At 67.9% G+C, this 14,018-nt stretch overlaps 2 protein-coding genes across 3 annotated transcripts; one reads left to right on the top strand and one right to left on the bottom strand.

Moving 5' to 3' along the window:
* Window positions 1–1,007: 1,007 nt before the first annotated feature.
* On the bottom strand, window positions 1,008–2,533 carry DYNLT4 (dynein light chain Tctex-type 4). The gene is made up of 2 exons (XM_013962030.2): window positions 2,435–2,533; window positions 1,008–1,718 (listed from the first exon to the last, which is right to left on the bottom strand). The coding sequence occupies exon 2, from the start codon at window positions 1,707–1,709 to the stop codon at window positions 1,008–1,010; it is 702 nt and encodes a 233-aa protein (XP_013817484.2). The 5' UTR covers window positions 1,710–1,718; window positions 2,435–2,533.
* A 142-nt stretch (window positions 2,534–2,675) lies between these two features.
* Window positions 2,676–12,921, top strand: BTBD19 (BTB domain containing 19). 2 transcript variants are annotated; one of them, XM_067301115.1, is made up of 8 exons: window positions 2,676–3,062; window positions 6,724–6,967; window positions 7,575–7,628; window positions 9,783–9,842; window positions 11,630–11,698; window positions 12,209–12,340; window positions 12,489–12,614; window positions 12,713–12,921. In XM_067301115.1, exons 2-8 carry the CDS (start codon window positions 6,812–6,814, stop codon window positions 12,845–12,847), a joined length of 732 nt encoding a protein of 243 aa, XP_067157216.1. In that variant the 5' UTR covers window positions 2,676–3,062; window positions 6,724–6,811; the 3' UTR covers window positions 12,848–12,921. The 2 variants fall into 2 exon arrangements, with proteins under 2 accessions (XP_067157216.1, XP_067157215.1); XM_067301114.1 differs by lacking the exon at window positions 2,676–3,062 and adding an exon at window positions 4,419–4,637.
* The last annotated feature ends 1,097 nt before the right edge of the window (window positions 12,922–14,018 follow it).

Genomic DNA, 14,018 nt, shown 5'->3' on the forward strand with positions numbered 1-14,018 from the left:
CAAACTGGCTATAGCTCCCCGAAGCTGGAGAGCAAAGCATCCTCATCTTCATCCTTGCTTCAGGTATTCTCTCTGCCTGGCATGCCAGAGCCTCCTTGGCATTGGTGTGGGGGCAAGGTCATAGGGCTGGGTGTGCTGGGGACCCTATAGGCTTGAGCTGGTGTTGGGATGAGACCCCCTGGGGCCCTCCCCTGCCCCCATCCCCTCCCCAGGGCTGGGCATGATTAGCTCTTGCTCACTGCTGTCTCTGCCCTTGGGTCAAATCTAACTACTCTAAAGTCTGTGCTGCCCTGGCTTGGGGAAAGCAAAGTCTCATGCCCCAGGGCCCTTCCAGCTCTGCCTGGAGGGACTGGCTCACTTCCCCCTCTCTTTGCACTCTGCCTCATGTGATGGGATATGAGCTGGGACCAAAGCCAGGAAAGCGCGAGGATTTAATCTGCTCCATGGATGTGCTTTGAACATGATCTGTTACCTCCTGCTCTCATTCCTTAGTACTGGTGCAATCAATCTGCCTGGGAGCAGTTGGGGTTGTGGGAAACAGCCTGGGCTGCTCTGTGTCTTTCCCCAGAGCTGCTGCCTGCTCCAGGACTCTGGATTTTTTTTTTACCTCTTGCTACATGTCAGGTTGTATTTTCTGAAGCTTAGGCCCTTTGCAGGCTGTAAGGGGAAGCTGCAACGTGCAGGCAGGCTTGGGACTGTAGTGAGCCCCCAAACCTGGCAGCCAGGCGGGGTGGGGGTCTGGCCCAGTGGTGCAGGGAGCTGCATGTGGGGCTCCACAGAGGCCGGGCACTGCCCTAGTGCTTTGAGCCTGCTTTGGCCCTATCCTGCTGCTACGGGCAGAGGGCCTGTGACTTCTGGACTGATGCACTGGCTCTACATCACCCAAGGTGCCTGGCTCCTCACCTGCACCACAGGCCAAAGCCTGTGACATAGAAGAGCTGCGGCTGGAGCAAATCTCTTTATTTCCAGCCCCTCTTCTCCTGCAGTGCTACAAGGCTGGAGCAGGGCTACTCAAAGTAGAGCCCGTGTACCGTGGCCACGGCAAAGAGGGAGGCGTTGGAGAAGGTGGCCGAGGCGAAGCTGTCGCTCTGGGGGTCCCACAGCGCCCGGCTGGCCACGAGCAGGCTCTGCTGGCCCCGCTGGCCCAGCAGCACGTGGCAGACCAGCTTGTAGCGGGGCGGCACCGCCTCCTTCGCCCGGCTCCGCAGCAGGTCGGCCAGGCTGTGGGCCAGCTGGGCACCGCTCTGGGCGCTGTATGCCGCGTCGCCCAGCGAGGCGGCCAGGGCCGACTCCAGCACCCGCCGCACCCGGCAGGCACTGAACTTGCAGCCCTCATCCGGCTGCATCCTGTAGGTGTTTTCATAGCGAATCTCCTGGATGGGCTGGAAAAGGGGGAGCCCCGAGAAGCTGACGCGGCTGTGGAGCATCCAGGGGCCGACGGCGGGGCGCCTGCCCCCGGGCACCGCAACGAGCGAGCTCCGGCGGCTGGCGAAGGGCGCGTTGAGCACGCTGAGCATGGAGCTGCGGCGGGAGGGGAGCAGGGGCGGCTTGCCCTCCTCGGTGCTCTTCGCCGGGGCCGCGGGCCGGGGCAGCGCATCCAAGGGCTGGGAGCCGCGGCGCGCGCCCCCCGGCACTGCCCGGGGCGGAGGGGCTTCAGCGCCATCCGGAGCCACTGCCAGCGGCAGCAGGGCCGGCTCCTGCTTGGCCATTTGGGTGGCCTGGAAGGAAGATGCGGCCCCGAGCTATGGGCGCAGCAGCGGCCCTGCTGCTCCTGGGGGCTTCAGTGCTGCCTCTCGGCTTCGCTTCTCCCTGCCCGCTGCAGCGCTCCCGCAGCTCAGCCGAGCTGTGCTGGGGGGACAGGAGACGGCTCGGGGCGGCTGTGCACGCGGAGCGAGGGCGCGTGCCGCCCGGGCACAACCGGGACCGCAGCCCTGGGCGCGATGGCAGTCGCCGCTGATGCCCGAGGCTGGGCTGATGCCCGGCAGGAGGCCCTGGCCGGGATTCGCCCCGTGGTAGCTGCACAGGCGCTGAGCCGGCTTTGCAGGGATCCGCACGGCCATGGGCAGCCTGCTCTCTGGCTGTGGCACAAAGCTGGGTCCTGCCCTCTTCCCGAGCTCCCGGGGGGCCTTGCCCCATCTCCTCCCCATGGGAGAGGGCAGAGGATGGGCCGCCGGCACCTTTCTGCTCTCCTGTGATGCCAGGAGGATCGGGGTTCCCAGGCTGGCAAAGGGCAGCGTCGCACCCTGGGAGACCCTGGCTCTCCCTGCCTGGCCGGAGGTGGCTGCCTCTGCATCCAGTGCCTCCATCCCAGCAGCCTGGGACGTCCCGGCCAGCGGGGCCCGTACCCAGCCCTGCTCGCCGTCCTTTCCCCCTGGCCGGGGCGAGCAGCTCCTTCCTCCCCAGCCCTCCTGGCTCACGCCACTCACACACTTACCCCCAACCCCACGCGTGACCCTGCCGGGGTAAATCAGGGCACTGCTCTGGCTATCGTGCCCCCGGGGCTGCTCCGTGGCCCAGGACTGTCCTGTGCCCCTTGGTCTCGGCAGGCCTCAGAGCGAAACCCGTTGTGTCGTGAAGCGTGAAGTGTTGCTATGTGACACTGAAATGCGCCCCGGCCCTGGGGCACGGCTCCTGTAACTCTTTGCTTCCTGGTCCTTCAACATGCTGGTCCTTGTTCGCCCTCCGCTGCGTCCGGCTGCCCTGCGTGCCCGGGGAAGGCAGCTGGCCGAAGCCCAGCACCAGCCACGTTGCCCAGCACGTGGCCAAATGGCCCCAGGTCTGCGTCCACCAACAGGGACTCGTGCATATATGTGTGCGTGTGTGAAGCCCAGGAGAAACTTTCAGCCCAGCTGCATTTGGAGCCACAGCCTGGACCGCAGCCAGCGCTGGGGGCACAATTGCTCCCAGTACGGGTCCTCCAGCCTCAACGGGAAAAGAGCATTACCATGACCCCAGGGACCTCACGGAGCATCAGAAAAGGAGGAGGATCAAGGGAGAGGGACCGCAGGGCTGGAGACATGACAGCCCCATCTCCTCTTGGCAGCCCTGGAAAGAGCTCGCAGGTATCTAATGTGCCAAGGGAGAGTGATGGGTGGAGAAAAGCCTGCTGGGCCACCGCAGTCTCTGCTTTGCACCCCGGCTGCAGGATCCCGAGGGCTTGATTTGACCCTGGGAGCATCCTTCGGATGCTTATTCCTCCTGTGCTGCCTCTCTCATGGCATCCCTGCGAACGGGCTGCATGGGAGAGTGGGCGCGTGGCCCAGCGCCGGGGTGGCCGAGTCCAGTGATGTGCTGGGGGGGGGGGGGGGCGTCCCTGCTGCTGCTGCTGCTGCTGCTGTGCCCCGGCCGGAGGGCAGGTCTGGCCGGCGGCTCCCAGCCCCGAGCGGGTTTTTCTCTCTGCCCATGGCCGGCGGAGCCCAGCCCAGCTGGTCCGCTGCGGCCGCCCGGATCAATGCGTCTTTGTTTGGGCCGGCTGCCGATCTATTTGAGGAAAGCGGAGAAAGCCTTTGTGTTTCTGTCTCCCGTCAGAGGTATTTATAGCCTGCTGCTGGCTAGCGCTGCCAAGCACGCTGGCAGCTGGACCCTGCTCCCTCGGGGCGGCTGCCCTCGCCGCCGTCCCTGCTCCTCCCTCTCCCTCGCTCGGCTGCAGAGAGCAAAGGTGGGTCCCTCCGTGGGCACCCGTCCCCTGTCGTGGGGCCGGCTAGGAGCTGTGCAAAGGGGAGTGGGCATCCCCGGCACATCGCTTGCCTCAGCCGTGGGCAAGGCTGTCATGCCTCCGCAACATTTGGCGCACTGCTTTTTTTGTATCCGCAGCAAATCTGAGCGAGCCAGGCTGCGACGGCGTTGGTAGGTGGGGAAGACCTTGGCCACTATGAGGGGCAGAGCTGCTTGCAGGGCTAGCGTTCGCCCCACGGCCGTCCTCACCGCTTTGCTCCGGGGACTGAGTGCTCAGCCCTGGCTGTGCCCGCCAGCTCGCTGCAAAGGGCTGTGCATGTCCGGGGGGAGGTGAGGTTTTTGCACATTTAACTTATGCACGTGTAGCTTTTTCCTAAATCCCAGCCTGCCTTTATCCTTCTGCCCTCATTTGCCCCATCGACTCCAGCAACGGTGCTTGCTCCGGGGCAGGACCTGCTGCTGCGAGCCATGGTGTGTGGATGCTGCCCGGAGCACCGGGCCGCGGGTGTCCCCGTCCTTCGGGCAATGCAGGGCAGAGCCCAAACCGGGGCCGCAGCAGGGCTGGGCGCAGGACGCCGGCCTCCTTGCTTCGCTCTCGGCTCGGAAAACACCCAGCCGGAGCCGACTTGGCAGCAAGACACCAGTTTTCCAGCTGCTTCCTCGCCGCCCCCCCCCCACCGCGTCTGCCCCCTCTCGGCCCTCGGCCCCCCTCCAGCGTGGGCTGCCTTGCTCCGGCGCTGCCGGCCAAGCGGCCGGTTTCCCTAGCAAGGGGCCGTGCTGCGGCGGGCCGGCCTCCTCCCCGCGGCCCGGGCCCGCCTGCCTCCCGTCTCCGGCCTGCTCCGCATTCCTCCGGCGCGCTCCCTGCGGCGGGCCATGGCCCGCTCCTGCTCCGCGCGGCTGCACGGCGAGGCGGCCGCCTTCACCGCCGCCCTCCGCTCCCTGGTCAACAACCCGCAGTTCAGGTGAGGGGCTGGGGACGCCGCCACCCCCCCCCCCCAACGCCGCGGCGCGCATCTGGTCCCCGCGCCTGCTCCGCGCCGCGGTCCCGGGCGCTGGCGAGCCGTTGCGGCACGGCGGGTTGGGGCCCTCCGCGGGCTCGCGTGGCTGCGGGTCGCATCCAGCCCCCGGGCAGCGCGGGAACCCCCGTGCACCGCGGCTCGTGGCCGAGCGCGCCGCCGGGGATCCCCGGGGAAGCCCGCAGGCGGTCCCGGGGCACGCACGGCGCTCGCAGCTCTTTCTTGTGGCAGCCCGGCCCTAATGCTCGTGCCGTGCCCCCGTGGGATGCCGGGCTCCTCTCTGGAGGAGACACAACCCCCAGGTGCTCCCAGGCCCCTTCCTTCCCCACGGATGTGGGGCAAGAGCTGCAATACGGCATCACAGGCACTGCTGAAATCCCACGCTGTCGATCCCCGGGTGCCCTCGTCCTCAGGTGCTGCAGCCAGCTGTGCACCTCCCCGGGGAGCACCTCTGCTCCGTCTTGTTTCCAACCGTGGCCTCAGTTACTCTGTCCCTCCACGTCCTACTGAATCAGGGAGGGAAGATTGACAGCTGTCTCCTCCGCCTCTCCCACCTGCCAGCCACCTCCTGCCCGGCAGCTGGCCGGCTTGAGCGGTCCTCTTTGCCCACTTCATGTTAAGGATGGCACAAAAGCTGGCTGCATCTGAGGAAATCCCCATCCCTAATGAAATTCTGGCCACAAGAAGAGAAATCCCTGAGAAAACTCCCCAGCTGCACTGCCACGCGCTAGGAAAGCTGCCAGGGTCTAGTTGCCCACAGCCCCCACCTGCATCTCACATCCTGCAACCTGAAACTTGCATCCCAAATCCAGCATCTTACAACTCGCAGCCAGCAACCCGCATCCTGCACCCTTCATCCTGCAATCTGCATCCTGTGTCCATCTGCAATCTGCATCCCACAGTCTGCAATCTGCATCCTGCAATCGCATCCTGCGATCTGCATCCCGCACTCTGCATCCCTCACTTTGCCCGTGGACCATAGCCATGGAGCAGTTTACTCCACTGCAGCTCTCACGGAGGGCCAGGAGAGCTGTGCTCACACCTCCCTTGGCCCCAGCACACCTCAGCCCACTGCCCAGCTCTGCGTATCATCGCTCACGACAGCCCCAACACGTGTGTGGGATGGGCCGGGTGCCTGCTGGGCACGTCTCCCTTCAGGCCATCGCAAGATTCGGGCTGTGCCCGGCGTGTCTGAGCACAGCCTCCCGGCGAGCGGAGCGTGGGTTTGCGCAGGTCACGGCAGTGCGGAGCCCCTTCCTGCTCGCTGAGATGGGGGCTAGAGTGGAGGAGAGGATGAGGAGATGGATGGACCGTGCTCCAGCGCTGGGTGCAGACTTTCCGACCCCTCTCCGCTCTTCACCCCTCTCTGCCCCTCTGCTCCCCGGTGCTGCCTCCCTGCGCGGGGACGTGGGGCGGCCGAGGTCCCAGGCCATGCGGGGGGGGCTGTGGGGAGACAGGGCGATGGGACGGACCCCGACTCCCCATGTGCCCTGCGGGCGCAGGGTGGGCCACGTGCCAGCTCGCCAGCGGCAATGCCGGAGCCGCTCGCAGCCCGGAGCACTTGGCCAGCCGCCGCGAGCCGAGGCGGCAGCGCTGGGTGCCGAGCTGCGCGCCGGGACTTTCCCTTCACCTTGCTGCTCTCAAAGCGAAAGCCACTTTCTCCAGCAGGCTGAGGCCTCTTCTGCTCAGGTCTGGGCTGGCACCCCATGGGGCTCTGCATCTTCCAGAGGAATCGTCTTCCTTAGCCTGCCTGCAGCACCCAGGCACCCTGAGCAGCAAACAGCAAAGCCCCCCAGACCCCTCCGCGGTTCCTCTGGGAAAGGCCCCTATGTTAAAAATAAAGGGTGTTGGCCTGCTCTGGCCGCTGGATGTGCAGAAGAGAAATCCCCCCCCCCCCCCCCTCGCTGAGGCAGGCACCCCGTCCTAGCCCCGGGGGGTCCTGGCCCCGCGCCCCAGGGCCGGTGCACCCGCGGCTCTGCCTCCCGGGGTGCTGGATGCCCAGACCCTCACGGCCCTCTCTCCTTCTCCGCAGTGACGTGACGTTCGTGGTGGGCCGGGAGAAGCGGGAGGTGTTCGCGCACCGCTGCGTCCTGGCCTGCCGCTGCCAGGCCTTCCGGGGGATGCTGAGCCAGGTGCCGGCGGGCGGCGAGGGCGAGGGCCCCCCCGGCAGCGTCCCGCCGCAGGGCCCCCTCGTCCTGGGCAACGTGCAGCCCGAGGTCTTCCTGGCCGTCATTGAGTTCCTCTACACCAACTGCGTGACCCTCAACAGCCACATTGTGAGTGGGGCACGGGGCCAGCGGGGTGCTCTGGGGACAGCAGGGAGGAGATGGGGTGCACGGGGGGGGGGCACACTGCTGCTCCTGGGCCATCAGAGCAGGAGGGGGGGCTCTGCACAAAGCCTTCCCGATGGGAGGGGCAATAAGTGTGTGGGGCCTCAGCCCAGCGTTGGGGGGGGGGGGGGGTCGAGAGCACTGTGTCCCGCGGGTGTCTGTCCCAGCTTTGGCACAGCCAGGACCTGGCTCCCTGGCCATGTGCACCTCGGGCAGAGAGGCAACAGCTCTGGCCTCTGGTCCCCCCTGCCCAGGGGCTTGGTGCCATGCAACCAAAATCTGCTGGGAGCTAGTGGCACCCAGGACGTGACTGCATGAGGACCTAGGCCCCTGGGATGGTAGCACCAGAGCTGGACACCTCCACATGGCCCCACCTGCATGTCCCCTATCGTGGCAGCCCCTTTCCCCTACCTCCCTACCCGGGAGTTGGGTGCAACTGGTAGCAAGAGCAGAGATGGGGTGATGGCAGGAGGGAGGAGAACACATGCCCTTGGCCCCGGCCTGCCAATGGGCCCTGCCTGCTGGTGCTCATGGTGTTTCTCTTGCTGCTCAGGCCCTGGAGGTGCTGACCTCATCGGTGGAGTACGGCCTGCAGGACCTGTGCAAGGTAAGGCCCTGCTCGCACCCAGGGCGGTGTCGTCACCAGCTGAGCCGGACGGGTGCCCTGTGCCGAGTAGCACCCCGGGGTGGTCCCCGCACGGCTGGTGGCTGGAGATGGCTCAGCGGACAGTGCCCAGGTGGTCCCTGCCCAGGCCGTGATGCATTGCCCAGCTCCATCCTAGGGCAGCTCAGGCTCAACCCTGTTTCTCAAGCCCAGAGGGGCTCTCCGGTGGGTTCCCCCTCCAGGGTGAGGCAGAGCTGGGCCGGGAGCTGGGAGCCACCTGGGGGTGCTGGGGAATCCCAGGGAAGGGCACGGGACCTCTCTCCTCTTCCCCTGGCTGCAGGGATCGCTCACTGCAAGGGCGGTAGGAAAGCCCCCATCTCACCGCCCCCGGGGCTACCTCTGCCCTCCGGTCATCTGCCGGGGGGATGCTCCCAGGGAAAGCCCCGGGCGCTGGGGAGCAGCAAGCGCCCAGCACCCCGGCCACGGTGCCACGGAGGGGGGGCAGGAGGCATCGGAGCCAGCGCATGCTGCCGGGGCCGTGTCTGGACAGACAGACAGGGAGCTGCGGCGAGGAGGGGGCAGACAGCTGACACGGCTCCCTGGCAGGGAGCACGGCCAGGACATGTCATCGGAGGGATTCCTGGATTACGGCCGGGCCGATCCCGTGACCGGCTGCCTCATGCCTGGACTTCCCCTCCCTTTTCCCACACCGGAAAGGAAGGACCCTGCTGAAGCTGTAACCGCGGTCGCTGCGCGCCCGGTGCCGAGGGGGCCCCGGGGTGGGTGCAGCCCCATGGGGACAAGCTCAGCCCCACGGCAGCCCCCGGGGGAAACGCGGGGGTGCCCGGTGAAGAGGGGGGCTCCCGGATGGGGCTCTGGGCTTTCAAACAGCCGGGCGCGCGGGGAAGGAAAGTGAGACGTGTCGCAAAGACGGGGACCGGCACCCCGGCAGCCCCGTGCTTCCCCAGCCCAGGCAAAGCCGGCTGCCGGGGTTACCCCACGTGGATCCGTGCCTCGAACCCCCGACGCGGACGCAGGCTGGTCTGGCCTGGTGGGAAAGCGATGCAGGGAGAGAAAGGCCACCGGAGAGGCCGGACAGAGGTGGAAATACCAGGGGAATGCCCAAACTCCTCCTGGAACCGATGAGTTAATGAACAGCTGGAAAAGGGAGAAACTCGAGAGGAAACGAGGCTGCTGGTGCTGAACAGGAGCCAGAGCTGCAGGGAGGGACGATGTGGAAGGGCTGGAAGTACCGGGAGGGGCAATCCAACAGATCCACGCAACGGGGGATAACCTTGCACCCTCCCAGCCGGGGGGCTGATGTGCGGATACCTGCCAGCGACAGAGGGACCTGGCCAGGGGGTGACGGGGAAAGGGGCTGACACCCACACACACGCTGGCGGGGGAAACCCGTAGCTGCATCCCCAGCTGCCTGGTGACTTCATCTCCCTCCTCCATCCCCGCTGGTGACTCAGAGCCCTTCTGCCGCCAGCTGGCTGCTGACAGCTCCTTCCTGACCATCATGTCACTTCGGGTTTCCCAGGAGCCCTGACTGCTCCTGCTGCCCTCGTGGCCCTGCCCACGCGTCCTGCCACGGCTCTGCCCACGTGTCCCCTTTGCAAGAGCCATGGGATGGGTGGGAGATCTCTCCCCCCCGGGGCAGCTGATAGACGTGCCAATCCGGCTGCATCATGCTGACATTGCTGGGATTTGGGCTGCAGCCGGAGCCCCGAACATCGCCAAGATGCCCGGGGTCCCCCAGGACCCCAAGCATGGTCCCCTGCTCCTCTGTGGAGGCAGCAGCATTCCCAGAGCCCCCAGCCCGGCTCCGGGGCTGTCCCCCTGCAGCAGGACACGGGCTGGTGTCCGTGGCTGGGCCGTGGCCCTCTGTCCCCATCCACTGGCCCCTCTCAGGCTGCGAGGTCGAGGTCGGCTGGCATTTGCTTGCTCCGAGCTCAGCCCTGCGGCTGAACCGCCTGCCCCCCGTGCGTCGCTGCAATCCCTCACCCCGCAGCCCAGAGCAGGCGTTGCGAAACCCCGTGGGGCTGGATGTCCTGTGTCACAGTGTCCCCTGTCCCCGTGCCGGGTCTGGGGGACGCTGAGCGCCCCGGGGTGGCTCTGCTCCCCCAGCCCGGCCTGGCTCCGTCTGCCTTTCAGCTCTGTGTCGAGTTCATCAAGGACACGCTGAGTGTGGAGCAGGTCTGCGAGGCCCTGCAGGTGAGTCACCCGTGTGGTGAGCGGTGCTGGGACTCATGTGCCCCTGCCCCATGCAGGGCAGGGGGTCCTGGCGTTGGAGCCACCTGCAGGGCTGCACAGATGGGGCGGGGGTGATCCACAAGTGGCCCCTCTGGGTGCTTTGGGGTAGAGGGGGACCTCAGCCATCCCTGTAGACCATCCCCAAAATGGGCCCCTACGCTGGGGCGGGGAGAGGCCCTCTGTACTGCTTAGCTGTGACCCACACAGAGGTTGCGAGAAGGGGAAGTGACCCCTCTCCTCCAGGCCCCGTCCCACCTGGGTGCGCTTTTGCTTGGCTTGCAAGCCCACGGGACCCCACTGCGCAGTGAGAAGTTCCCACATGGTGTCACGGAGGGTAAAAGTAACCCTTCCTATTTTGGGGCATGCATGAGCTGGCCTGGCCCTCCTCCTCTTGGCCTGACTGTCAGGCAGGATTTCCTACCCTTTCCGGGCCCTGCCCGCTCCCCGGCACATTGCTCTGGGGCCACCGGGGCCAGCACAGCCTGTGGCAGGGCCATGTCCCTGTGTCCCCCTCCAGCCCCCCCCGCCAGGCCAGCCGGAGGTCCCCGGTGCGGGGCCCTGCCATCACGGGTGGTTGCATCCAAACCGGGAAGACCTGGGGTTTTGGGGATCCCTCATGGTTTGGAGATCAGTCTGACCGACCCAGCAATCCTTTGGAGACCTTCGCTGAGGTCCAGTCGTGTCCGTGCTGACCTGCCGGATGTCCCCTCCCCAGCACCCTTGGGTGCCCCTGTGCCCAGCCAGTGTCCCCTCCCTTGGCCACCCTGGGGGAGCACCCAAAACCCCGTGGAGAGTCCCAGCACCCAAAATTAACCAGGGGCCCTATGGCACATGCTGCTCGGGGCCAGGGCAGGTCCATCACCCAGGGGTCTTGTAGCAAGGACGAGTGGGATGGTGCAGCCGATGCTCCCAGGACATGGGGGCGGTGGAACCGTGTCACCGGCTTGGCCTGGCCCCCCTGGCGCCCACGGTCCCCCACCTCTGCGTGCCCCACCGACGCCACCGTGCCCCCGGCTGACGAAAGCTGATAAGGGGATTTTTTTTTTTTTTTTTTTTTTTTTTCTTTCTCGTCTCCGAGGGCCGAGGTGATGCTCGCGGGGTGGGACGCAGGTCCCGGTGCGCAGGAGCGCCTGCCACGCGTGGGTGCCTGACCACCGCGGCGTAAACAGAGCTAAAACTGGCCCGGAGGAAACAAACAAAAAAACCCCAAAACCCCAGAACAAAACAAGCCTGATCAAAACATCTCGTGCTCCCTCCTGCTTTGCGTCAGCGCTGGCCCCCACCGAGCTGCTGGGGGAGGCGATGCCGCACTTGGGGCACTTTGCTGCGCCGAAATGCCCCCCCGTGCCCAGGGAGGGTCCCGCGCTGGGGACGAGCATCTCTGGCACAGGCTGGGGGAGGCTGTGGGGGGGTCAGGGTACCCCAATCTGCGGCAGCGGGGTTTGCAGCTGTGGGGCGGGCTGGGAAGGGCGGCAGGGTCTGGGGACCCTCATGGCCAGTGGGGACACCGAGCCGCTCGCTGCAGCCACTGGCCCCGGCTGGCACAGGGGACAGGCTGGGAAAGGGGGGGCCCTGGTGTGAGGTGCTCCAGCCCCACCACGCTGGCACCCGCACGAGGGTGCTTCACCTTGCCCGGCCCCCCCCAGCCCCAAGGGCCCTTGTCCCTCGCTGTCGGTCTTTGGGGGAGGAAGGGGGGGGGTCCCTCCTGCCCCGGCCCCCCCCTCGCAGATGTCAGTGTTGCCCCACAGGCCGCGGTGACCTACGGGCAGGCAGACCTCCAGCAGCACTGCTTGGCGTTCATCGAGGGCTGCACCGCGGTACGGCTACAGGCTGGGGGGGCACCGGGGCACCCCACCGCAGTGGGAGCATGGGGGACATGGCATGGGACGTACTAGGGCATGGGGAGCACCGGGGCACCCCATTGCAGGCAGAGCACGGGGGGGGCATGGCACAGGGCAGCCCAGGGCATGGGGAGCCCCCTTGCAGGGCGGGTCGGACCCATGGGAATAAGGTGTCGGGAGGCCGCGGGGAAGCGGGGAAGGGAACAAACGATGGTTGGGAGGGGGGTGCTGGGGGCAGGTTTTGGGGTGCTTTGTGAGGGAGGCTGTTGGGGTGCCGGGAAGGAGGGGGTGCCAAGCAGGGGTGCTAGGAGCGTACTTGGGTGCCAGGAAGAGGAAGGCTGGGGGGGGGAGGTGTCGGATCATGGGGCCTCGGGGCCAGGGGTGCCAGGCAGGGATGGCACCCGGCGGGGTTTGGAGGCTGCCGCGGCACAGGGAGGGCCGCCAGGGTCCCGGTGCCAGCGCCCCGGCGCCGCGCTGCACCCGCAGGCGGTCGTGCGGACGCGGGGCTTCCACGAGCTCTCGGACGCGGCGCTGGCGCGGGTGCTGCGCAGCGACCGCCTGGCCATCGACGAGCTGGACCTGGTGCAGGCCGTGCGGGAGTGGGCGCACGTCAGCTCGGTGAGCGCAAGCGGGGGGTCCCCAGGGCAGAGCCGCCCAGGGTGCCAGGACCTCCCCGGCCCCGGGGTCCTGCCACGGGCACAGAGCGGTGCCCAGCCCCGGCGAGGGGAGCAGCGCGCGCCCCGTGCCCACGTCCCATGTCCCGCAGGCCGTCCTGGAGCGCCCAGTGGCCGAGGTGGCCGCGCTGCCCGTGCGCGAGCTGCGCTTGCCCTTGCTGGCGCCCAGCGAGCTGGCGATGCTGGAGAGCCACAACCAGCGGGACCTCCTCATCCCGGTGAGTGGTGCCTCCGCCCTGCGGCCGGGATGGGGATTTTGGGGGGCAGGGGGTGCCCCGGCGTGCCAGTGCTGACGGCAGCGTCCCGGTGCGGGCAGGCGGAGAGCATCGCGGCGGCCTGGAGGTCCCACGCGCTGAGGAGGGGCAGCGGCGTGCCCCCGCGCCTCTGCCGGCCCCGGCGCGGCACGCGGCCCCGCGACCACCACCGCCACCTGGACCCCCACGCCAAGTGAGCGCCGGCAGCCGACCGAGCCGGGGGGGGGGACTGGCCCCCTGCAACCTCTCGGCTGAGGGTGCCACGGGCCACGCAGGGGCTTGGGGGGGGGGGGGGGCTGAAGAGCCCCCGCGGGCAAGGGGTGGGTTGGGGGGGATGTGGGGTGCAGTGCGGGGCTGGGCAGGTGGGTGCAGCAATAAAACACCTGCACCCACGCCACGGCTTTGGGTGAGGTGGCCCACTGGGTCCCCCCCCCCCCCCCCACCACCCGGGAGGGTGGTGAGAGGGGTGGGGGAGGCTCTGGGGCTCCCTGGAGACGGGCTGGGGTTGGCGATGGGGTGCAGAGACATGGGGGGAGCTGGTGCATGGGCGCCATGACCCCCATGAGCAGGACCCTGCCCCCCCCCCCCCCCGCCCAGGGCTATCGGGGTGGCATTAACACTGCCTGGGGTCCATGCAGGGTGACCCCCCCCCCCGCCCCTGCCAGAGGGTGGGGGGGGGGGCTGCAAGGTCCCCTGAGGGTCTGGGACACCCGGGGCATGGGGTGAACCCCCCCCCGTGCCCCAGCCCCACTGCTCAGCACCCAGCAGGGCCCTTTGCCGGGGCCGTGCTGCCCTCCCACGGCAGCGGCCCCGCGGTGCACGAGGCGGCGAGCGCAGGCAGCCTGGGCCGGGCTGCCCCGAGCACAGGCACCCCCAGCCCAGGGCAATGCGGGGCCAGGCCGCGTTAGGGGAAGGGGCTCAGCGGTGCGGGGGGAAGCCCCCAGCCCCATGCTCATGGAGGGGTGGGAGGCACATGTGGGAGGGGAGACCCTCCCCCCCCGCCCCCGCCGCACCCGCCAAGCACCAGCACACCAACACCAGCACCCCCCCCCCCCCCCAACCCTCCCACCCTGAGCCAGTGAACCCCCCTGGGACCCGCTCACCCCCACCCTTGGCACAGGGGAGCACCCAGCCCCGGCTGGGGGGCAGCAGGGACACTGAGCCTGTGCCCCAACCTGCCTGTGGGCCGTGGGGCTCCCGGCCCCACTGTCAGCCCTTCCCTGTGTGGAGGAGTGGGGCCCAGCACCCTGTGCCCAGCACCATGTGCCACGCTCCATGCTGGGCATCACCTGGACTGCAAAAGCTGCCCCTCTGTCAGCAGCCACCCCAGGGGGATCAGCCAAGGAGCAAGGGCATTTGGGCACTGCG

Source organism: Apteryx mantelli, chromosome 8, assembly GCF_036417845.1.
Source record: "Apteryx mantelli isolate bAptMan1 chromosome 8, bAptMan1.hap1, whole genome shotgun sequence".
In the NCBI taxonomy this organism is placed as follows: Eukaryota; Metazoa; Chordata; class Aves; order Apterygiformes; family Apterygidae; genus Apteryx; species Apteryx mantelli.